This window comes from Oncorhynchus keta, chromosome 9, assembly GCF_023373465.1.
Source record: "Oncorhynchus keta strain PuntledgeMale-10-30-2019 chromosome 9, Oket_V2, whole genome shotgun sequence".
Lineage (NCBI taxonomy): Eukaryota > Metazoa > Chordata > Actinopteri > Salmoniformes > Salmonidae > Oncorhynchus > Oncorhynchus keta.
Genome location: NC_068429.1, coordinates 38985362 through 39009978, shown reverse-complemented (window position 1 = coordinate 39009978; position 24617 = coordinate 38985362). Strand labels below are relative to the sequence as shown.

The following is a 24617-nucleotide window of genomic DNA, read 5'->3' as shown; positions in this document are numbered from 1 at the left end:
ACCAGGGTGTCAGGACCAGGGTGTCAGGACCAGGGTGTCAGGACCAGGGTGTCAGGACCAGGGTGTCAGGAGGAAGAAACTCTACTGAGGCACATCATGGGATATACAGAACTTTAGGTCACAGGCTTGTTGTTCAGAGCTCCTTTGACTATTAAACAAATAATCATCATTAACTCACACACATGGACTTTAGAACGATATTCGTCAAAGTCTCCCAAAAGAACATGATAAAATAACATATGTGCACAAATAAATGTTTTAATGGAAATGTTTAACTTTTGCATAGCTGAAGAAGCGACGGGCTGCATCCACGTTGTGAAACTCTGGGATGCTGAGAAAACCCCAAAATCTTCTTCAACAGTGGACTACTTTACAGCTGCACAAATGAACACACAGGCAGGGTTGTTCTGGTAGCAAGGAGACTACATGTCTCGAAATATAAAGATCAAATGTGCTCACTACAAGTTATCGTTGTATCCTTCTCACCCAAATTTGGGCACCCTCCAACTTAAGTCAGTAACATCAACCCTGGCCCATAGAAGGAGTCTCTTCATTGATTACATGTAACAATATACAGTATGTATATACATCAGTTGCTGGAAACTATTAGAGCTTAATAACAATATTAACATCATTATAATAGCATGTGTTCAAGGAATGTCAAATGGACCACAGTGTGTTACATAAGGTGACATCAGGGTGGGCAGATAGCCTAGCAGTTAAGAGTGTTGGGCCAGTAACCGAAAGGTCACTGGTTCAAATCCCCGAGCCAACTAGGTGAACAATCTGCTGATATGCTCTTGAGCAAGGCACTTAACCCTAATTGCTCCAGGGATTCTGTCAATAATGGTGGATCCCTGGCTGTGACCCCACTCTCAGGGGGAGTGGGATATGCAAAAAAATATATTTAAAAAATCCAATACACGTGTACAATAGAGCAAATGTAAGCACCCAGCTAATTATTATATTGATCATTTACCTGCATTAGACATAGTATAATCCGTCCCACATACATGCCATGAGTCATCATTATAACACGCCTCATCCACGAGTAAGCATACCTGGACTTTTAGCTTGAATACATGTTAATCATTAAATCTATGCCCAAATAAGAGGTGGTTACAGTCCATAAAAAGGCCTACTCCTTCAGAGCTCAGTGTCCATGATACATACACTTTAAAAAAGGTTTAACTCTAACTTACTGTGATTTGATGACCATTCACATTTTGTTTGCATAAATGAGTCTATAAAGAGCAACTTCATCACATTATCACATTTACAGAACGCACAGGGAGATACTGTTTTGAGTTGATCGATCTCTGTGGATTCATGGTCTCTCTGTGTTGTACTATATTTCTGCACAGAACAGAGTCCATACTGTCCATATTGTAGACTATGGTCGGCAGTGAAAAGCAGCTGGAGAGTACAGGCTTGTGTATCTCCTCAGTGACGTTAAAGCACCCTCTCTTTCCAACGTTCACTCATAACCAAGGCCATCATCCCGTCCGGCAGGAGAACACCATTTATAGACCCCGTCGCTGGAAGATAAAAAGCGACAGTTGTTACTGTAGAAGTGAAATTTCTTTTTGCCACACAATTACCGAGCAGCTTTTGTATAAGCACTGAATAAGCAGTTAAAAGAGAGATGGATAGCATGTTTAAAATGACCCCAGATTCCTTGTCAGACCCAGCCTCTGAACACCACTTTAACAGCTACACATCCATCACTATTGCCCCGAGTCTTCTTAGGTCCATGTGTGTTCATATTACCTTTTGTAGGGGCAGGCAGCCAGGCAGGCATAGTGAGGAACAAGCTGCACGTCTGCTTTGATCTGACTACAGCCAAATTCAGATACTAAGTCACCTTGCAACGAGCCTGGCTCACACAGAAAATGGACTATATAGGGTGTGGAAACATTGTGTAATGCTCTCCCTCTCTGTCTGTGTAATATGTATCAATGTGTTCAAGGATGGGCTTAGGCAGTGCCAAGCACAAAGCTTTATTCCCCTTCAGGGCCTCCCTTCAGTTGTGAGCTGAATTATAATGTGATGCTTGGCTTGATCCAACTGGGGAATATCACCTTCCAACAGCAAAAAGAGGAGTCTAGTCAGTTTTTGAATTGTCTTTTACAATACCACTGAAATCAGAACAGCTGGAGATGCTGTGTGTCTTGGCACAACAAGAGAACAAACTAAGGATAATGATGTTAAAGGGGCATCAAAGGTCAGAAAAACGTCCAAGATGTCTTGGAAACTCAGAGATACAGTACATACCGCATCATATTGCATTGATGTTTGAGGTTTCTACTGAATCTGATGATGCTTCATGCGTTCCATTTGTGTTCATCATAATCATATTGAGCTTCTCTGTTCCATTCCTCGTCTCCTCTTTTCTCCTCTTCCGCCTGCAAAGTTTATGTCGACTGAGACAGAAAAGGAATATTAGAAAGTAACCCATTCCAATTTGTGATGACATCATTTACTTATGTGATGGCATCATCTGTCCTGACTCTCACATGAGCTATTCACCAAAAACATTCTTGCAGTATCACAGAGTTTAGTTATGTACGGTATTTTCTTTAAGCACACAAGACTCTTTTGTTAAACTGATACAACACCTGGCACTCTGTCTCTCTTTTGGGTAAAAAATGAGAGGGGAGAGCAGGGCAGATACATACAGCTTGATGGAAAACCAAAGGTAACATGGCCACAAGCGTTTCATTAAAACTTGGCCATTCATGGGATACACACAGATTCCTTACATCCCATCCCAGGGCTGGTATGACAGGCTGTGAGGTGATGAAGCTGTATGTTCACCTTTCCCACTCTCTCACACACACACACTCCCTCGGACAGGAAGGTCGTAGCATAAAGTAAATCTGTCTGTTTTGCTACTTATAGAATGTGTATTTTACTCACTGTGCACAGATGCAGATGAATATGATGAGCAGTATGAGGAAGACCAACGCTGCTATCACACAGGCTATGATGATCTGCCTCTGGTCTCCTATACGCCAGGCCAAATCAACATACTCACACCTGGACCCAATGTACCCTTTTTCACATCTGAGACAGAGCAAACACACAATTCACCTGCTGCGATTAAAATGTGCACAACAAGTTTGCTTTATTGTTCCTATTTCTTGTTGCCCGAAAGAAAAACAACGAAATAACTTGAAGCGCCTGGGCTATGAGAAAACAAGCAGATGCTGGTCTGTCAGATCAGCTATTCGAGCTGTTCTTAATGAACTGGTCTTGCTGATTGTGATTCTTGAGATGCTTGATGAAATGCAGTCAGACCATATGACACCAATCATACATCTGTCTGCCTTTGTTGTTTTTAGTTTAAGTGCATGTGTTCTGTGCAGGGTCACAGTAAACAAGGTCAGCACATTCAGTAGGGTCAACGAGGGAATTCAGTGTTACTTGTCAGACATGAAAGTAAAAACAGAACCTCTTTATCAGGAACATGAACTTCATACTTGTAATAATAACGGGCAAAAATTCTGCTACAGTAATCAAAATAGATACAAATTAAACATGTTTTCACTGCAGTGAATGTTGAGTATGCAGCATGTTCTTGGCTTGAGACCGTCTGCCTTGGATATGTACAGATAAATGATTGGGGCCCACAGTAAGGGTCGGGTGAGTTGATTTACCTGCACGAAGGAGTGTTCTGTTCCTTCACAAAGCGGCACGACCCATGGATACAGTAATTCCTGAACTCCTTTGGACATTTGGTGAAATGCCCGCTCCATTTGGCTTGAGTTGCAGTTTCTATTGAGTCTACGGCAAGCGCAAAGAGACAAATACAGGGGAAAGGGGGATCATAAAGTCACTATTTTGATATATAATATCCTTCTGCCAAAAAAGATTGCATTGAAAAGGTGATGTAGAATAAGATACAAGTTTGAAGTGAGAGGCCCCTTTCAAACTTGTCATGAGGCCCCTGTTTTCCCTTAGTAACCTGACTCCGGGGGGCCAGTGTGACTTGTCATATAAATAGGCTCCTGGCATCATGATCTGAGGAAGGACCAGGAACTGAACTGACCACTGGGGCAAGACTGGTGTGATTGAGGATAATAATGTGTCAATTACAGATTTATAACTAATGAAATTATGTCAAAGTAAAAAGCAACTGATATCCTCCTCAGCCTAATTTAATAATGTGTAGAAACACACAAACAGAACATTCTGACCACTAAAGTAAAGAGAATGGAAACCTTATTTCACTATTTTATTCTCCTCTATTCCTTTCCAGTGAGTCATTGAGTGGGTAAAAGAATAATGAGGCTTAGTTAACATGACAGAGAGGGAGAAAGCCCCAATTGTAGTGTGAAACATGAGAGCATGCCTTTAAAATGACCTAAATATTGAATAGGTGCAGATCTGGTTACAAAGGAACAGCAGGTGTAAATGGATCTAGGTATTTAACTGAGTAGCTGTATGTGCAGCCAGTCATCACACCATATTTCCCAGGAATAAGTATGGCGCAGTGGCGCAGTGGTCTAAGGCATTGTATCTCAGTGCTAGAGGTTTCACTACCGACCCTGGTTCGATTCCAGGTTGTATCACAACCGGCTGGGATTGCGAGTCCCATAGGGCAGCGCACAATTGGCCCAGTGTCATCGGGTTAGGGTTTGGCCGGGGTAGACTGTCATTGTAAACAATATTTTTTTTCTTTAACTGACTTGCCTAGTTAAATAAAGGTGAAATACAAAACATTTACAAATGTAAACTGAACATAAGAAGAATAGTACATTGCAGAGAGGTAATCAGGAACGACCCCCACCTCCCCCTGACAAAATAAACTTCACTGTATCACTCCATGTGGGTAAATACAATGGTACGACCAGTAGTTGATTAGTCCTCTTAGTTGTGAGGATTATCATCAAACAGCAATTGACAAATCCTGAATAGTGGAGGCCCTAACCGAGGCTGCTTCAATTGACACCTGATGTCAGCCTGCCGTCTATAGAGTGCACATCTAATTAGCAGTGAGGAACCGAACCCAGTGCACATACAAAGCTGGTGCTACATTTCACAATACCACTCACAGGAAAGGTAATGACTGCACAGTCAATGACTGCACGGTCACTGGTGGAAAGAAGGCTTTCATTTGCACTATGGTCTCTGTTGGGGCTGGTACATGACACCTCCTCCTGATACTAAAGGGCTGGGTGGAGAAGCATTTGATATTCCAACTGTTTGAATGAACCACTGTGTGAATGACGCAGTCCTGGAGTATGGCCTTCAATTTAACGACAGAGAAGGAATACTGAGTATAAGAATGTTTTTCAAGGGCACTTAGTCTCTTTACAAAATGTACCGTGTACGTAATCACAAACACCTTCCTATTCTACTCCAACAGGTTGCTTCTAAACCTGAGTAACTCAAACACGTTAACACATGTGCATGTCAGATGGTAAGAAACACTTTTATGTATGCCTTCATCAAACTTCAAACAAACTTTCATGGCATGATTATCCCTCCATAAGTTTATGTTTCTCGGGGGAGGGGGGGGGGGGCGGGACAATATACCTGTGAAGTTGTTTGTGTTGCCTTGGTGATAGCGGGAAACATTCTTGTTGGCCGGCTCCTCAGTTGCATTCCATTCAGCCAGAGAGCATTTGCATAGGGCCAAAGCTACAACCAGAAAACAAACAGAGCTGGTCGCACAATGCCCAAACATCAAGTCAAATCCATACAATTATATGATTTTAGAAACTGAAAGTTAAGGACAGAGCAAAGGTTGTGGAACTTAATGTTTGACAGTAATTTGACAGTAATACCCCCAGCGTGGGTTTTGGGGTTTCTGGGATTCCCAACACTGTGATAACCTTACTAAAGGTAATCTTACAATCAATCCAACAACACTGTTAGTGTTTCAGAATATTCAGGACAACAAAATCCTGCCATGATACAAATGTGGGTAATGGGGAATAAAGCTACTGTATCTATGAAGCAAATAGATGTGGTTATTGTTAGTCTATGTTATTGGTTTGGATATTGTTGGCATGTGCATTGGGGAACTCTATTTGCTAATAGAGGGCTATGGAGTGGTGGATCATTTGTTGATCATCTGTCACACCAGCATGCTAATTGCTGCTGTCAATCACAGTATAGACAGGCACATAAGATTATTTATATTTTAGTCATTTAGCAGACGTTAGCAGAGTGACATTTTCTTTATACTAGTCCCCCGTGGGAATCGCACCTATAACCCCGGCGTTGCAAAAGCCATGCTCTGCCAACTGTGCTACACGGGACTACATTACATATACCAAGGTTATAGTTTGAATAAGCGAAAACTAGTGAAGTAATATAAGAAAGACATTTGTAATAATACCTGAAATATATACATATCAAAGGAAATACAATATTGAGATAGATGTTGTAAAACAGTACTAAATCAGTTATTAACCAGATTATAGGCAATTATATTCAGATACAATGAGTAAATAAAGTTAGTGTGAGGTTGAAGAGTTATTTAACTGGAATACAGAACGGTGCCTCTTACCTGTTACTATTCCGACATACAGTTGGCATGCCATTGCCATGTCCGTGAGCAACGAATATACTATTCCGGGTGGATAAATAGGTAAACGTAGATTTCGTTTCTTATATAAAATCCGGTCAACAATTTCACTATTATATCCTCTGTTTAGTAGGATACCCTACTCCCCGACTCAAGAATAATGTCGTTTCTAAATGCGTGATCGCGTACCGGTGAACTACACCGGCAAGAGATACTGCGCAGGCTAGAGGTTTGAATGGGTGAAATGGAACCTGAACCTAATAGTGCCACGCCCACCTAATCATGTATGTGCGAGTGCACTCTACCAGTGCAGTTTCATTATGGCATGCAGCTCAAACTGGAGATTGGCTACTAGGCTATCAATTAAGGTGCAATCCGTTTGATGTGCGCATAACCTAATGCAACAAGTTATTAATATACTGTCATTAAAACACATGACAGTTATTTAGAGCATAATTTGAAGATATGATGCACCTTTACCAAGATGGTTGTCCTGTTAGCAAAAACGTAAACAATTGAAGAATATTTCAAGGTGCATCCCATGAAATTTGCATATACAAATATAGCACTTGCATATATTTGCATAATGCACCTTTTAAGGATTTTTAACTCAAATATTCGTTTTACCTGCATCAGCACATTTTAGTGACCTCTACTGTGAACTGTTGGTAAACGGCAGACGGCGCCGGCTAATGAGACTGTGGGCAAGTCTAGAACTGTGGTCAGAGAGCTTGTTTGTGTTTATTGGCGTGCAGGCCTCACTATTCAGGCAATGTGAGTCTGCCCAGGTCTACCTATGTGTGCTCTTTCTCACTTTCAGCCCACTCTCTATCGAGGCCTACTCAGTGCACAATGAGCCCTCTGCTAAAATGTGAACTCGGGAATAGTTCGTCTATGGACATCCGCGCTGCAATGCCAGGCAATATGTAGTGGATATAGGAAATCCTATACAGGGGTAAAAGTAATGTATCCAGCGAAAGCACAATTCCAGATGTAGCTGGTTCCTTGATAGCGGAAGCCTTGCCAATAACTATCCAAGAGGTTGATCAAAAGTGGCAAAGCACATTGCCTGTCATTTGTCCCATTACTCACGATAATGGTATGTTGATAACTAGGTCATCTCAAATGGTAGTAGACAAAAAGAATGCAGTGACTGTCAGCCTCCTGACAGTTTGCCTGCTGTGGAGTAGCAGCCTATTCCCAGACAAAGTTATAGCACCACATGGTGGCCACGTTGTGCTGTTGCTGGGTTTTTTTTCATGAAGGTAGTATTTACCCACTATGTTCCAGTATGGATGATACTGTATGGGCCATCTCAAATATCTCATCTTCTGTGTTGCACAAAGCAATCATACATTCGGTCTTCATTCTACTAATACGACAGCGAATGTTCTCATTGTAGGTCCTGCTCATTGACTCGTACAAAATCTACAGTACCATTGGATAATTTGTTTTTAATGATAATGTCACACCCCATGATCATTTCACACCCCATATAAATCCCATATGAAGCACTACAATAAAGAATGAAGGGAGTAGAGCAGCCTTTTCCACTGTGGGGCCTGCTACACGGCAGCAGTCATCCCTAAACCAGTTTTGGGGTTTCTGTTTTACAGACAGATGTTGTATTTAAGCTGTCTCCTCTCATCACTTTGGCCCAGTCATTGGAGTAACAGCATCACTTCTGCAGAAACAAAAATGTTGAGTGTGTCAAGACTGTTGTTTGAGTGGCTTCTGTTATTGCACATTTTAATTGTTTGCGGAAAAGTAAGACAATTGTACATAATTAAAAACAATGACATTTGTATTACAACTTAAAGCATACATAGAAGAAATGCTGAGGGTTTATTTTGCTTGTGTGCCCTATTAATACATGGTAATGAACACTTAACAAAACTAAACAAATACCTCTCTTTAGGCCAGCAGAAAGACCAAGAAGGAATTGGATGCCACGAGAGCCCAGAGAGCATCCTCCAATGTCTTCTCCATGTTCAAGCAGACACAGATCCAGGAGTTTAAAGAATTGAGCTCACACATGATAACAAATATCATGTGGTTCAGCATGTCATGTTATGAGGAAGCACAACAATGTTCCCAACCATAGTGAGTAAGGACAAATATGGTATTCTTTTCATAAAGAATTCTGTAAGCCTTTTCTTTCTCTGGGCTAGGTGTTCACACTTATCGACCAGGACAGAGATGGGTTTATTGACAAAGAAGATCTGAAGGATACCTATGAATCTCCTGGTCAGTATTTAAATGATACACTATTTCAATTGCCAAACGTATGTGGACACACCTTCAAATTAGTGGGTTTGGATGTTTCAGCCACACCAGTTTCTGACAGGTGTATACAATCGAGCACACAGCCATAGACTAACATTGACAATAGAATGGCCTGTACTGAAGAGCTCAGTGACTTTCGTCAAATGCCCTGCTAGAGCTGCCCCGGTCAACTGTAAGTGCTGTTATTGTGAAGTGGAAATGTCTAGCCGCGAAGTGGTAGGCCATACAAGCTCACAGAACGGGACGACCAAGTGCTGAAAAATCGTCTGCCCTCAGTTGCAACACTCACTACCAAGTTCCAAACTGCCTCTGGAAGCAACGTCAGCACAAGAACTGTTCATCGCGAGCTTCATGAAATGGGTTTCCATGGCCGAGCAGCCGCAAACAAGCCTAAGATCACCATGCGCAATGTCAAGCGTCGGCTGGAGTAGTGTAAAGCTTGCCAACATTGGACTCTCGATCAGTGGAAAGGTGTTCTCTGGAGTCATAAATCAGGCTTCACAATCTGGCAGTCCGACAGATGAATCTGGGTTTGGTAGATGCCAGGAGAACGCTACCTGCCGCAATGCTTAGTGCCAACTGCAAAGTTTGGTTGGGGAAGAATAATGGTCTGGGGCTGTTTTTCATGGTTCGGCCTAGGCCCCTTAGTTCCAGTGAAGGGAAATCTTAACGCTACAGCATACGATTACATTCTAGATGACTTTGTGCTTCTAATTTTGTGGCAACAGTTTGGGGAAGGCCCTTTCCTGTTTTGAGCATGACAATGCCCCAGTGCACAAAGTGAGGTCCATACAGAAATGGTTTGTCGAGATCAGTGTGGAAGAACTTGACTGGCCTGCACAGAGCCCTAACCTCAACTCCATTGAACACCTTTGGGATGAAATGGTACGCCGACTGCAAGCCAGGCCTAATCGCTCAGCATCAGTGCCAGACCTCACTAATGCTCACTTACTGTAAAACAGCTAATGGTTGTTTGAATGGTGGTGATGCTTGATATCTCAACTATCCTCCAGGTAAGCTAAATGTGAAGAACAATGAGCGAGAAGACATGCTCAAAGAGGCTTGTAATCCCATCAACTTCACCATGTTCCTCAGCCTGTTTGGAGAGAAGCTACATGGAACAGATCCAGAAGAGATAATTCTCAACACCTTCAGAATGTTCAATCCTGACACTAAGGGTTATGTACACATAGTGTAAAGTAGTTAAGTAAACATACCCCAAAAAACTACTTAAGTAGTACTTTAATGTATCTGTACTTTACTATTTATATTTTTGACTACTTTTACTTCACCACATTCCTAAAGAAAATATTTTACTTTTTACTAAATATATTTTCTTTGACAGCCAAAAGTACTTGTTACATTTGGAATAATTAGCAGGACAGGAAAATAGTCAAATTCACGCACGTATCAACCGAACATCCCTGGTCATCCCTACTGCCTCTGATCCGGCGGACTCATTTTAAAAACAAGAAAATGGTGCCATCTGGTTTGTGTAAGATAAGGAATTAGAAATGATTTACACTTTTAATTTTACTTTTGATACTTAAGTATATTTTAGCAATTACAGTTACTTTTGGGCGGACATTTCTGAGATACTGGATCTGGCACCGACAATCATACCACGCTCAAAGTCACTTAAGTCACTAGTTTGGACCATTCTAACGTTCAACGGAACAGTAACTGACTGACTTTTTTGGAAAATCAGATTCATTAGCAGCTCAGGAACAGTTGAAGTCAAAAGTTTACATACACCTTAGCCAAATACATTTTACCTCTGTTTTTCACAATTCCTGACATTTAATCCTATTAAAAATTCCCTGTCTTAGGTCAGTTAGGATCACCACTTTATTTTAAGAATGTGAAATGTCAGAATAATAGTAGAGGGAATGATTTATTTCAGCCTTTATTTCTTTCATCACATTCCCAGTGGGTTGGAAGTTTACATACACTCAATTAGTATTTGGTAGCATTGCCTTAAAATTGATTAACTTGGGTTAAAAGTTTCAGGTAGCCTTCCACAAGCTTCCCACAATAAGTTGGGTGAATTTTGACCCATTCCTCCTGACAAGAGCTGGTGTAACTGAGTCAGGTTTCAGTTCTGCCCACACATTTTCTATAGGATGAGGTCAGGGCTTTGTGATGGCCACTCCTATACCTTGACTTTGATGTCCTTAACCAATTTGCCACAATTTTGGAAGTATGCTTGGGGTCATTGTCCATTTGGAAGACACATTTGCGACCAAGCTTAAACTTCCTGAATGATGTCTTGAAATGTTGCTTCAATATATCCACATAATTTTCCTGATTCATGATGCCATGTACAGTGGGGCAAAAAAGTAGTTTAGTCAGCCACCAATTGTGCAAGTTCTCCCACTTAAAAAGATGAGAGAGGCATGTCATTTATCATAGGTACACTTCAACTATGACAGACAAAATGATTAAAAAAATCCAGAAAATCACATTGTACGATTTTTTATGAATTTATTTGCAAATTATGGTGGAAAATAAGTATTTGGTCACCTACAAACAAGCAAGATTTCTAGCTCTCACAGACCTGTAACTTCTTCTTTAAGAGGCTCCTCTGTCCTCCACTCGTTACCTGTATTAATGGCACCTGTTTGAACTTGTTATCAGTATAAAATACACCTGTCCACAACCTCAAACAGTCACACTCCAAACTCCACTATGGCCAAGACCAAAGAGCTGTCAAAGGACACCTGTGGTGCAACGTGGCGTTGGTGGATGGAGCGAGACATGATGTCCCAGATGTGCTCAATTGGATTCAGGTCTGGGGAACGGGCTGGCCAGTCCATAGCATCAATGCCTTCCTCTTGCAGGAACTGCTGACACACTCCAGCCACATGAGGTCTAGCATTGTCTTACATTAGGAGGAACCCAGGGCCAACCGCACCAGCATATGGTCTCACAAGGGGTCTGAGGATCTCATCTCGGTACCTAATGGCAATCAGGCTACCTCTGGCGAGCACATGGAGGGCTGTGCGGCCCCCCAAAGAAATGCCACCCCACACCATGATTGACCCACCACCAAACCGGTCATGCTGGAGGATGTTGCAGGCAGCAGAACGTTCTCCACGGCGTCTCCAGACTCTGTCACGTATGTCACGTGCTCAGTGTGAACCTGCTTTCATCTGTGAAGAGCACAGGGCGCCAGTGGCGAATTTGCCAATCTTGGTGTTTCGTCTGGCAAATGCCAAACATCCTGCACGGTGTTGGGCTGTAAGCACAACCCCCACCTGTGGACGTCGGGCCCTCATACCACCCTCACGGAGTCTGTTTCTGACCATTTGAGCAGACACATGCACATTTGTGGCTTGCTGGAGGTCATTTTGCAGGGCTCTGGCAGTGCTCCTCCTGCTCCTCCTTGCACAAAGGCGGAGGTAGCGGTCCTGCTGCTGGGTTGTTGCCCTCCTACGGCCTCCTCCACGTCTCCTGATGTACTGGCCTGTCTCCTGGTAGCGCCTCCATGCTCTGGACACTACGCTGACAGACACAGCCTTCTTGCCTTCAACCTTCTTGCCACAGCTCACATTGATGTGCCATCATGGATGAGCTGCACTACCTGAGCCACTTGTGTGGGTTGTAGACTCCGTCTCATGCTACCACTAGAGTGAAAGCACTGCCAGCATTCAAATGTGACCAAAACATCAGCCAGGAAGCATAGGAACTGAGAAATGGTCTGTGGTCTCCACTTGCAGAACCACTCCTTTATTGGGGGTGTCTTGCTAATTGCCTATAATTTCCACCATTTGTACAACAGCATGTGAAATTTATTGTCAATCAGTGTTGCTTCCTAAGTGGACAGTTTGATTTCACAGAAGTGTGACTGACTTGGAGTTACATTGTGTTGTTTAAGTGTTCCCTTTATTTTTTTGAGCAGTTTCCTCCAGCATCTTCACAAGGTCCTTTGCTGTTGTTCTGGGAATGATTTGCACTTTTTGCACCAAAGTACGTACATCTCGAGGAGACAGAACGCGTCTCCTTCCTGAGCGGTATGATGGCTGCGTGGTCCCATGCTGTTCATACTTGCATACTAATGCTCCCAAGGATGAACCAGACTTGTGGTGGTCTACAACTTGTTTTCTGAAGTCTTGGCTGATTTCTTTTGATTTTCCCATGATGTCAAGCAAAGAGGCACTGAGTTTGAAGGTAGGCCTTGAAATACATCCACAGGTACAACTCCAATTGACTCAAATTATGTCAATTAGCCTATCAGAAGCTTCTATAGCCATGACATCATTTTCTGGAATTTTCCAAGCTGTTTAAAGGCACAGTCAACTTAGTGTATGTAAACTTTTGACCCACTGGAATTGTGACACGGTGAATTATAAGTGAAATAATCTGTTTGTAAACAATTGTTGGAAAAATTACTTGTGTCTTGCACAAAGTAGATGTCCAAAACGACTTGTCAAAACTATAGTTTGTTAACAAGACATTTGTGGAGTGGTTGAAAAACAAGTTTTAATGACTCAAACCTAAGTGAATGTAAACTTCCGACTTCAACTGTATCTAAGAGATGAAAACCCGGATACTGTACAGACATTTGTCCGCAAACTTTTCATGTTAAACAGATGTTCCAATCGCCTACCTTCGACCCAGCAGGAAACCTGGACTACAAATCCCTCTGTTACATCATCACACGCGGAGAGGAACAGGAGGAGTAAAGGATCTATGTTAGTGCTGTCAACACCAGACAGGTGCTGATGGTGCTACTGGTTGATCTGTGTTTGAAATGTGAATAACACGCTGCATTGCTGCCTCTCTCGGATTCAGCCGAAGTTAAATATGTATATACTGAGAATATAAAACCAAAAAATATAAACCATGTAAAGCATTACATGCTTTGAATTCATTACTGTATTTATTTTCTCATCCAAATTATGTTGTACAAATATATCACACACAAAAAGTTTATAAAATACTTGTATCCCAGTGTACCAAAATAGAAAATTGCACAATTCAACTACTTAACATTACTGAGTAGAAAATCAAGTAACCAGAGCGTAAACAAGTTGCGTTAAGTCTAACGTTTTTGGCATCAAATATGAAACATAATTTACGTACAACAAGTATTGCATTTAAGTGACAGACTGAAACTGTATGAGTCCTCTGAAATGTTAAAACCCTACTCACAATCTACTAAGACTATTTATACATGTTGAAAAATATACAAAAATGTAATACATGTAGATGAATAGTTATTTCCAAAGACGATCGAATCCTTTCACCACATTTACTTGGTTTACATTCTTTGGCAAAGTCATACAGCTGTGTTTAGTGCAATAGTCAAGTACAGTATTTCCTTCTCTTAGTTTAGACAGTGAGTTTACCTCCATCTTCTCCAGTCCTCCTCTCCAATTGGGGTCATCGGCAGGCCAGCGCCTGGGCCTCGCTGAGGACATAGAAGGCAAAGGAATAACCAGGGAGTCTGAGATGTTCTCCTGCAGGAAGAGGAGTTCCCTGGAGCGATGGAAGTGTTCTTTCATCCACCATCTTCAACACCTCTCCGTTGAGTTTCACAGACCTGGAGATCACAGCACACTGTTAAGTCTCCTTTCTATTTTTAGTAGTTGGACTAGTAACCGGAAGGTTGCAAGTTCAAACCCCCGAGCTGACAAGGTACAAATCTGTCGTTCTGCCCCTGAACAGGCAGTTAACCCACTGTTCCTAGGCCGTCATTGAAAATAAGAATTTGTTCTTAACTGACTTGCCTGGTTAAATAAAGGTCAAATAAAAAATTTAAAATTGATGGGAATAAAGGTTACTGGTAGCCTACTTGGAGTAGAGTCCCTCCTCGCCAGGCTGTTCAGACTGTAGAACGAAGGCCTTGCCGGTACTGTTAGAGATTGTAACAGGCACAGAGATCCTCGCAGGGCCCTTACTCAGGTTCAGAGCAAACAATGTGACTGCTCCACTTTTGTAGCTTGTGCTGTAGAAGAGAGAAGATCGAGGAACAGTCAGGATGGTTGTCTCACATACAAACACAAGTTGTGGCTTCATTTGAAATACAGCTGGATTGTGGAATACCTTTTCTTGTTAGTGCAGTGCAGGTAGACCCGTACTCTTTTCGTCTTTCCCAAAATGGAAAAGGCTTCTATACTCAGCACCTCTGGTCCAACAAGCCTCTTGTACAGAACTGATAGCCAGTAATCCTGCCAAAGTGATACAGCCATAAACTAGATAAATGACTATACAGTCAGGTCCAAAATTATTGTCACCTTTGATAAAGATGAGCAAAAAAGACTATCAACATTTTGCAATGGCCATCTCAGTCTCCGGACTTGAACCCCATTGAAAACCTATGGTTTGAATTGAAGAGAAAAGTCCATCAGTGCAGACTAAGGATATGTAGGATCTGGAAAGATTCTGTATGGAAGAATGGTCAAAAGTCCTTCCCAATGGGTTCTCCAATCTCATAAAACATTTTAGAAAACGGCTCAGTGCCGTTATCCTTGCAAGGGTAAGATTCCGGATGATTGAAAACAGGGGTGTCAATTTAAAAAAATATTTAATAGATTTTTTTATTACTTGTTAAAAACATATACTGTATATATATATATTTCTCTGAGAAATCTATTATCTAAAATCTAAAATATTCACAAATTGAGCATACAATATCGCTGTATTTGTATTATTTATTTGATAAGGCTGTTTTTGCTCATCTTTATCAAGGGTGCCAATAATTATGAACCTGAACGTATTTTGAAATGGGACAATTCATAGTATAGACAAACTATTGTCACAATCAACAAATACTTGGATCAATTATGTTTTTTCAGGAATTCAGAATACAGAGGAGAATAAACAGGAATTTATCTTACAGGAAGTGGATCCAGGTTCTCATCTACCAGGTGGTAAGTCCCAGATCCAATCAAAACCTGTCTGATGAGAACATCCAATCCGAGCTTCGCACCCAGGCCCAGTTTATCCAGCCACCTGTAATCATTAAACATTTATTTTACACCACATACAGTACTTTATTACATTATAACGTTTTTATTGCAAAGAATGAGATTCTGACACATATCATCTGATTTAGATACAAGCAACCTTATTCAATGAGAATGCAATATGTAATCCTTCGTGAGAACCTACTGCCCTCACACTTGATTAAGTCAATGTTGGATACATCATGTGGCATTCCTTTCATTTTTTGCATGTGAGACTACTATTGTAAGTCTTCCTGGAACAGGGCATGGTTGAAAGGCTGATCATGAGGCTCACAGGTGACCTGTAAATTCAATGAAAACCACATGTTCTGGAATAGCAGAGATTCCCTTCCATGAGAGTAGACTAACAACACAATTGACTCAACTACCGCCAATGTAATGAGGCTGCAAGGCTGTAGGTCTGTAGTCTCTCTTCCCACAGTGGAGCACCATGAGTCTGGCAAGCGAGACCAGCTTGACTGTAACAACCTCCAGAGTAATCCAGATGAAAATGATCAGATGGTATCAGGGTGTGATACTGACTGGGTCTATCTATATCCTGATCAACACCAACATACACACACTCACATGAATCCAGCGACAAATGTGTCAGACAGGCCCTTAGCCCCGCCTCCATAGGCAGAACTAGTCTCTCCAAGCCACACCTTCTTCCCAGGGGAGGTCAGCTCAATGGTCTGAGGACACACGAAACAGAAGAACCATTTAAAGTATTACTTACTGAACTGCAATACATTCATAGTACATTTATAAACATGTACATTTGTTAACTTTTTCTTCATTACCTCCATGACTTCATGTGTTTTTAAGGCCAATGTGTTTAGCACCTCAGGGTCTAGGAAATCTTCTAGAGAGGTGTCTCTTCCATTGACATAATAACTAACAGAAGGGCAGAGCAATCAAGGATGAGTATAACTTCCTATCAAACACAACAGAATCACTAAGAATAAAATCACATTTTCAGATTATATGGTGTGTAGACCATATCTCTCATCTGACACACACACACCACCGGGGGGGGAATGGTTGAATCAACGTTGTTTCCACATCATTTATTTGTATTTTTTTATTGTTATTTAGTTTGACCCTTTTTCACTCCAATTTCAATCTTGTCTCATCGCTGCAACTCCCCAACAGGCTCGGGAGGCAAAGGTCGAGTCAAACCGCGCTTCTTAACACCTGCCCACTTAACCTGGAAGCCAGGCGCACCAATGTGTCAGAGGAAACACTGTTCAACTGAAGACCGAAGTCAGCCTGCAGGCGCCCGGCCCGCGACAAGGAGTCGCTAGAGCTCATAATAAATCACAGCCCCAAGCAGACACATAGATGGCCCTGAACAAACTTTATTTGACTCTATGTAAACTGGAAACCACACATCCTGAGGCTGCATTCATTGCAGCTGGGGATTTTAACAAGGCTCATCTGAAAACAAGACTCCCTAAATTCTATCAGCATATTGATTGTGCTACCATGGCTGGTAAAACCCTAGATCATTGTTATTCTAACTTCCGCGACACATATAATGCCCTCCCCAGTCTTCCTTCCAGAAAAGCTGACCACGACTCCATTTTGTTGCTCCCTACCTATAGACAGAGACTAAAACAGGAAGCTCCCGCGCTCAGGTCTGTTCATCGCTGGTCCGACCAATCTGATTCCACGCTTCAAGATTGCTTCGATCACGTGGATTGGGATATGTTCCGCATTGCGTCAAACAACAACATTGACGAATACGCTGATTCGGTGAGCGAGTTTATTAGCAAGTGCATCGGCGATGTCGTACCCACAGCAACTATTAAAACATTCCCAAACCAGAAACCGTGGATTGATGGCAGTATTCGTGTGAAACTGAATGCGCGAACCACTGTTTTTAATCAGGTCAAGGTGACCGGAAACATGACTGAATACAAACAGTGTAGCTATTCCCTCCGCAAGGCAATCAAACAAGCTAAGTGTCAGTATAGAGACAAAGTAGAGTCGCAATTCAACGGCTCAGACACAAGAGGTATGTGGCAGAGTCTACAATCAATCACAGATTACAAAAAGAAAACCAGCCCCGTCACGGACCAGGATGTCTTGCTCCCAGACAGACTAAACAACTTCTTTGCTCTCTTTGAGGACAATACAGTGCCACTGACACGGCCAAAACCTATGGACTCTCCTTCACTGCAGCCGACATGAGTAAAACATTTAAACGTATTAACCCTCGCAAGGCTACAGGCCCAGACGGCATCCCCAGCCGCGTCCTCAAAGCATGCGCAGACCAGCTGGCTGGTGCGTTTACGGACATATTCAATCAATCCTTATCCCAGTCTGATGTTCCCACATGCTTCAAGAGGGCCACCATTGTTCCTGTTCCCAAGAAAGCTAAGGTAACTGAGCTAAACGCCCAGTAGCACTCACTTCCGTCATCATGAAGTGCTTTGAGAGACTAGTCAAGGACCATATCACCTCCACCCTACCTGACACCCTAGACCCACTCCAATTTGCTTACCGCCCCAATAGGTCCACAGAAGACGCAATCGCAACCACACTGCCCTAACCTATCTGGACAGGAGAAATACAGATGTGAAAATGCTGTTCATCGACTACAGCTCGGCATTTAACACCATAGTACCCTCCAAACTGATCATCAAGCTCGAGACCCTGGGTCTCGACCTCGCCCTGTGCAACTGGGTACTGGACTTCCTGGCGGGCCGCCTCTACACCCCGCTGATCCTTAACACTGGGGCCCCACGAGAGTGAGTTCTGAGCCTTCTCCTGTACTCCCTGTTCACCCACGACTGCGTGGCCATGCATGCCTCCAACTCAATCATCAAGTTTGCAGATGACACTACAGTGGTAGGCTTGATTACCAACAACGACGAGATGGCGGCCCTCGGAGTGTGGTGTCAGGAAAATAACCTCACACTCAACGTCAACAAAACAAAACGAGATGATCGTAGAATTCAGGAAACAGCAGAGGGAGCACCCCCGTATCCATATTGACGGGACAGTAGTGGAGAGGGTAGTAAGTTTTAAGTTCCTTGGCATACACATCACGGACAAGCTGAATTGATCCACCCACACAGACAGCGTGGTGAAGAAGGCGCAACAGAGCCTCTTCAACCTCAGGAGGCTGAAGAAATTCAGCTTGTCACCAAAAGCACTCAAACTTCTACAGATGCACAATCAAGAGCATCCTGTTGGGCTGTATCACTGCCTGGTACGGCAACTGCTTCATCCACAACCGTAAGGCTCTCCAGAGGGTAGTGATGCACAACGCATCACCGGGAGCAAACTACCTGCCCTCCGGGACACCTACACCACCCGGTGTCACAGGAAGGCCATAAAGATCATCAAGGACAAGAACCACCCAAGCCACTGCCTTTTCACCCCGCTATCATCCAGAAGGTGAGGTCAGTACAGGTCCATCAAAGCAGGGACCGAGAGACTGAAAAACAGCTTCTATTTCTCAAGGCCATCAGACTGTTAAACAGCCACCGCTAACATCGAGTGGCTGCTGCCAACATACTGACTTAACTCCAGCCACTTTAATAATGGAAAAATGGATGTAAAAAATGTATCAATAGCCACTTTAAACAATGCCACTCAATTTAATGTTTACATACCCTACTTTACTCATCTCATATGTATATACTGTACTCGATACCATCTACTGCATCTTGCCATCTTTATGTAATACATGCATCACTAGACACTTTAAACAATGCCACTCAATATAATGTTTACATACCCTACATTACTCATCTCATATGTATATACTGTACTCGATACCATCTACTGCATCTTGCCTATGCAGTTCTGTACCATCACTCATTCATATATCTTTATGTACATATTATTCATCCCTTTACACTTGTGTGTATAAAGTAGTTGTTGTGAAATTGTTAGGTTAGATTACTCGTTGGTTATTACTGCATTGTCGGAACTAGAAGCACAAGCATTTCGCTACACTCACATTAACATCTGCTAACCATGTGTATGTGACAAATAAAATGTGATTTGTATGCTACACAGGGGACAGTTCAACTTACTGGTGCCAGGTGCATGCATCAATTGCTTCTGCCCCACTCTCCAAGAACCTATGAAAAGTAAATGGGATACGATTGTTCAACATATCCCACATGATTGGTGGTTATGTAAGAAGAATCTATTGATCTGACGTTAACCTGCCCTCAGACCACAGGAGACACAGTTGAGGGATGAGAGTTTGTCCCATAGACTGTACAAATAAAGCAGTTTCCCAATAGGGGAAAGAGCCAGGATATGTTTGGAATACTTTGTGCCTTTTCGATAAGAGATGATTGAGTTGGAGTAATGATTAACAGTTAAAGGGATACTTCGGGATTTTGGTAATGAGGCCCTTTATCTCCTTCTCCAGATTCAGATGAACCCGTGGATACCTCATTGTCAAAATCCCGAAATATCCCATTAGGGTTTGAACCACAGCCTTACTTGGGTATAGACCTACAGTAGGTGGATATAAAGGAGAGAAGCAGTAACAAACTACGGCTGTGAAATGACAGAAAACGCCCATGAACTATGCAAACAAGAGGTTAGTGTCCCACTACAGTGGAAGTGATATTTAACCTTGATGAACAAAGGTATGCAGGTCACATGTCGTAATTCAATTGTAGAATCCTATTTTAATTCAATTCCTTTCGTAGTTTTCTAGTTAGCAACAACCTTTTGGTGTCAAGATGCTTCTTACATTGATTGAGGAGACTTCCAATACTATTACTTTAGTTAGTACAACAGCCTGTCCATTAGGACTATATTGGGACTACTTTATATATAGGCTACATAAAGGGACAAACTCTCACCCCTCCAGTAAATCTCTCCGGTGGTCCCGGGGTTGGCTAATGTCTGGTCCATAGAGTCCAGTGTTATGGTAAAGTTTGGATTCCTGCAGAATCTTGCGGAGTTGAACAAAATCTTGGCCGAGCTGATATCCATCCACCCTGATCCCTGCCTTCTTCTCATAGCTGTTGGGCTCTAAAGGGAGACATGATTTTTGTTCTACCAACCTTACAATACCAACATCATTTAGTTGAGAATTCCCTGTTTCAGTCATTAACACAATGAAAGATGGCTTAGTTAGCAGAACACTGTAAATACTGGGGGCCTCAAAATTAATACCATTGCCCAGCTCCCAGGACATGCTGTACTGTTTAGATTCACAGTACTGTAGGAGGGTCCTGGCATTGCTGCTGTCCCAGGAGTTCCCAGAGGTCCTGAGCAGCTCGTTGAGCCCAAAGATGAGGTCTAATCCAGAGCAGTTGGTAAAAGAGTAGAGCAGATCCACTGCACACTCTGTCAGGGGAAAAAAATACATTTTAAATGTTGTATTCTTCTTTCTGTGAATTTGCTCAAGTGAAATGGGGTGGTTCCAAGATAGCAGCTAAACAAAAAATCCAGTGTGTTGTGAGCTAGACTGATGCTACCTTCATGACCACGGTTCATACCTGTGAACTTTACACTCCTATACTTCCTCTGCAAGTCCTCCTTGTCGAGAAGTATTTCCTGTAGAGTCCATTCCTGCTTCAGCCTCTTTTCCAGTAGTGGAGGCAGCTCCAGCCTTTCACATATGTCATCTGACAGCAGATTAGCAAACAGGAACCAGACACCAAGTGGCTGTGAGTCACTCAGAAGCTGATGACCTAAGATCTACCTCAAACTAATGACATTGCTTGAGATCTGCCTGGTTTACTGTGTGCATTCAAGCTGACTCTGTGTGAATCAACATACTGTTCTATCTCTCAATGCCAAACAGGAATCATGCTGAGGAGTCAAGTGACCACAGTCAAACCACACACATCAAAATAGCTGCTATTGAAATGTATAGATATGACATCATGCCTGACAATGTCTGTGGTGTAATGTGACTCACAGTTGAGATGAGTAACAATGTATGCCATATTTACCTGCATCAAACACAGAGTTTTTGTGATTCTCGTTTGAATGTAAAAATGTTGGGTTGAAGGTCATGAAATCTTGTCTTGTCCCTCCAAATCTCAGAAATGCTGGAGTCAAAGCTTTTGCCAATGTCCTCAGCTTTGGAGACCTTGTGGAATGAAATAAGGTTTAGTTCAGTATTTATGGAGTTTCATAAGATTATGTAGCGCTGGTCTCTTAACTGTTTTTCTGTTAGGCTAAAGACAAAAACAACTTCGAGTAAGTAACTGAAAACAACATAAAAAATAAGACCCTGGCTGATTCTAATATAGTCGTCAACATTTTTTTACTAATGGTAATAATTTGATAAAACACACACAATTACAATTGTGCCAAAAACAGTGGTGGAAAAAGTAGCGAATTGTCATACTTGTGTAAAAGTAAAGATACCGTAATAGAAAAAGTGAAAGTGAAAGTCACCCAGCAAAATACTACTAAAAGTATTTGGTTTTAAATATACTTATGTATCAAAGGTAAATGCAACTGATAAAATATACTCAAGTTTCAAAAGTAAAAGTATAATCATCATTTCACGTTTATATTAAGCAAAACAGACGTCACGATGTTTTCTTTATTTACGGATAGCCAGGGGCAGACATAACTTACAAACGAAGCGTTTGTGTGTGACCAGGGTTGTTCTCTTTATGAGTGCGTGAATCTGACCATTGTACTGTCCTGCTAAGCATTCGGGATGTATAACAAGTCATTTTGGGTGTAGGGGAAAATGTATGGAGTAAAAAGTACATTATTTTCTTTAGGAATGTAGAGGAGTAAAAGTTGTCCAAAATATACATAGTAAAGTACAGATACCCCTCAAAACTACTTAAGTAGTACTTTCAAGTATTTTACCTAAGTACTTTACACCACCGACCAAAAATAGAAACGTTAATGCTTCCCTTACTCACGTTAAAAGGTACATGAACTTCTCTTCAGCGACTAGACTCGCGTCTATGGCAACAGACAAAAAACGTTCATTCACTTTCTTGAGTACTCGAGAGAGGTCCACATTCAGATTTACGGACTCAAAATTCCACTCATCCCTCGCAGACTCGACACTTGCTACGACATAATATCCATACGATAGAATAGATATCATCACAAATGCTAAGATTGATATTCCTGACATAATGAAATGGCTAGACGCACAGTCGGCTCAACTCTAATTTATATCGCAATGTGAAGGACAATTACAACCCAAATCTACTGGTGCTCGCATTCCTTCACTATCCCAATAAATGCGTCGATCGGTGTAAATCCATCATTGTCATTAGTAAATTGGTATGCAGTTATGGTCGGATTCAATTGTTGAGCGGAATCTGAGTTTTGCCTGGTCCAGAAAAGTCCTTGGTGTGGTACTCTTCCAAACGAGAGAAAACAAAGCATTTTTTCTGTCGGCAGTGCATGCAAAACAACAAAGTACGAATGCAGAAGCTTGCGTGTGATAGGCTGCCACAATATAGCATCGTTAACTAGGCTTGGCCATGATCGTGTGGGGGCGGTCTCAACACAGAAGGCCGGGATGATTTTGAAATAAGAAATATATGTTATGTAATTTGAGATTTTTTATTTTTGCATCGCTTGGGATTCTTATTGCGAAAAATACATTTCCATACTCACCTGCTTGTGAGAGATGTGTGATAAGTCAAGTGATGGAGAAGTAACCTAAATGTTCAGTGGCGATTTTAGCAGCAGTCCCAACACTTCCACCGGTACACCTGTCTATCAGCGGAGCCTTGTCTGGCAGTGAAACAGTTCATTCAGCCTAATTTTCTGCCTTTAAAAAAACATGGCTGATATGGCTGGCTTGCTTAAACAAATGTGGTTTCTAATGACAATTGAGATGTATAAACAATGGCATAAGGGTACAACGGAGCAGATAAGAAATCAGCCCTTGCCTTGACAGGAAGCCAGTGTAGGGAGGCGAGCACTGGAGTAATATGATCAGATTTTTTGGTTCTTGTCAGGATTCTAGCAGCCGTATTTAGCACTTACTTAAGTTTATTTAGTGCTTTATCCTGGTAGCTGGAAAGTAAAGCATTGCAGTTGTCTCACCTAGATGTAACAAAAGCATGGATTCATTTTTCTGCATCATTTTTGGCCAGACAGTTTCTGATTTTTGCAATGTTACGTAGATGGAAAAAAGCTGTCCTTGAAACAGTCTTGATATGTTCGTCAAAAGAGAGATTAGGGTCCAGAGTAACGCCGAGGTCCTTCACAGTTTTATTTGAGACGACTGTACAACCATCAAAATTAATTGTCAGATTCAACAGAAGATCTCTTTGTTTCTATGGACCTAGAACAAGCATCTCTGTTTTGTCCGAGTTTAAAAGTAGAACGTTTGCAGCCATCCACTTCCTTATATCTGAAACACAGGCTTCTAGCGAGGGCAATTTTGGGGCTTCACCATGTTTCATTGAAATGTACAGCTGTGTGTCATCTGCATATCAGTGAAAGTTAACATTATGTTTTCAAATGACATCCCCAAGAGGTAAAATATATAGTGAGAACAATGGTGGTCCTAAAATGGAAACTTGAGGAACCCCGAAATTTACAGTTGATTTGTCAGAGGACAAATCATTCACAGAGACAAACTGATATCTTTCCGACAGATAAGATCTAAACCAGGCCAGCACTTGTCCGTGTAGACCAATTTGGGTTTCCAATCTCTCCAAAAGAATGTGGTGATCGATGGTATCAAAAGCAACACTAAGGTCTAGGAGCACGAGGACAGATGCAGAGCCTTGGTCTGATGCCATTAAAAGGTAATTTACCACCTTCACAAGTGCAATCTCAGTGCTATGATGGGGTCTAAAACCAGACTGAAGCATTTCGTATACATTGTTTGTTTTCAGGAAGGCAGTGAGTTGCTT

The 24617-nt window shown here is 41.9% G+C and overlaps 3 protein-coding genes across 3 annotated transcripts; 1 reads left to right on the top strand and 2 right to left on the bottom strand.

Moving 5' to 3' along the window:
* Positions 1-242: 242 nt before the first annotated feature.
* btc (betacellulin, epidermal growth factor family member) lies at positions 243-6769 on the bottom strand. The gene is made up of 6 exons (XM_035776421.2): positions 6521-6769; positions 5542-5646; positions 3660-3786; positions 2920-3066; positions 2275-2423; positions 243-1538 (listed from the first exon to the last, which is right to left on the bottom strand). Exons 1-5 carry the CDS (start codon positions 6558-6560, stop codon positions 2279-2281), a joined length of 564 nt encoding a protein of 187 aa, XP_035632314.1. The 5' UTR covers positions 6561-6769; the 3' UTR covers positions 243-1538; positions 2275-2278.
* A 1693-nt stretch (positions 6770-8462) lies between these two features.
* On the top strand, positions 8463-13509 carry LOC118388115 (myosin light chain 5-like). The gene is made up of 5 exons (XM_052524743.1): positions 8463-8559; positions 8708-8785; positions 9838-10011; positions 13193-13212; positions 13417-13509. Exons 1-5 carry the CDS (start codon positions 8526-8528, stop codon positions 13507-13509), a joined length of 399 nt encoding a protein of 132 aa, XP_052380703.1. The 5' UTR covers positions 8463-8525.
* Positions 13510-13684: 175 nt separating this feature from the next.
* Positions 13685-23155, bottom strand: hpse (heparanase). The gene is made up of 12 exons (XM_035776408.2): positions 22653-23155; positions 21717-21856; positions 21258-21386; positions 20932-21105; positions 20616-20787; positions 19827-19874; positions 16578-16671; positions 16363-16469; positions 15667-15781; positions 14873-14997; positions 14622-14774; positions 13685-14369 (listed from the first exon to the last, which is right to left on the bottom strand). The coding sequence occupies exons 1-12, from the start codon at positions 22871-22873 to the stop codon at positions 14210-14212; spliced, it is 1638 nt and encodes a 545-aa protein (XP_035632301.1). The 5' UTR covers positions 22874-23155; the 3' UTR covers positions 13685-14209.
* Between the last annotated feature and the right edge of the window lie 1462 nt (positions 23156-24617).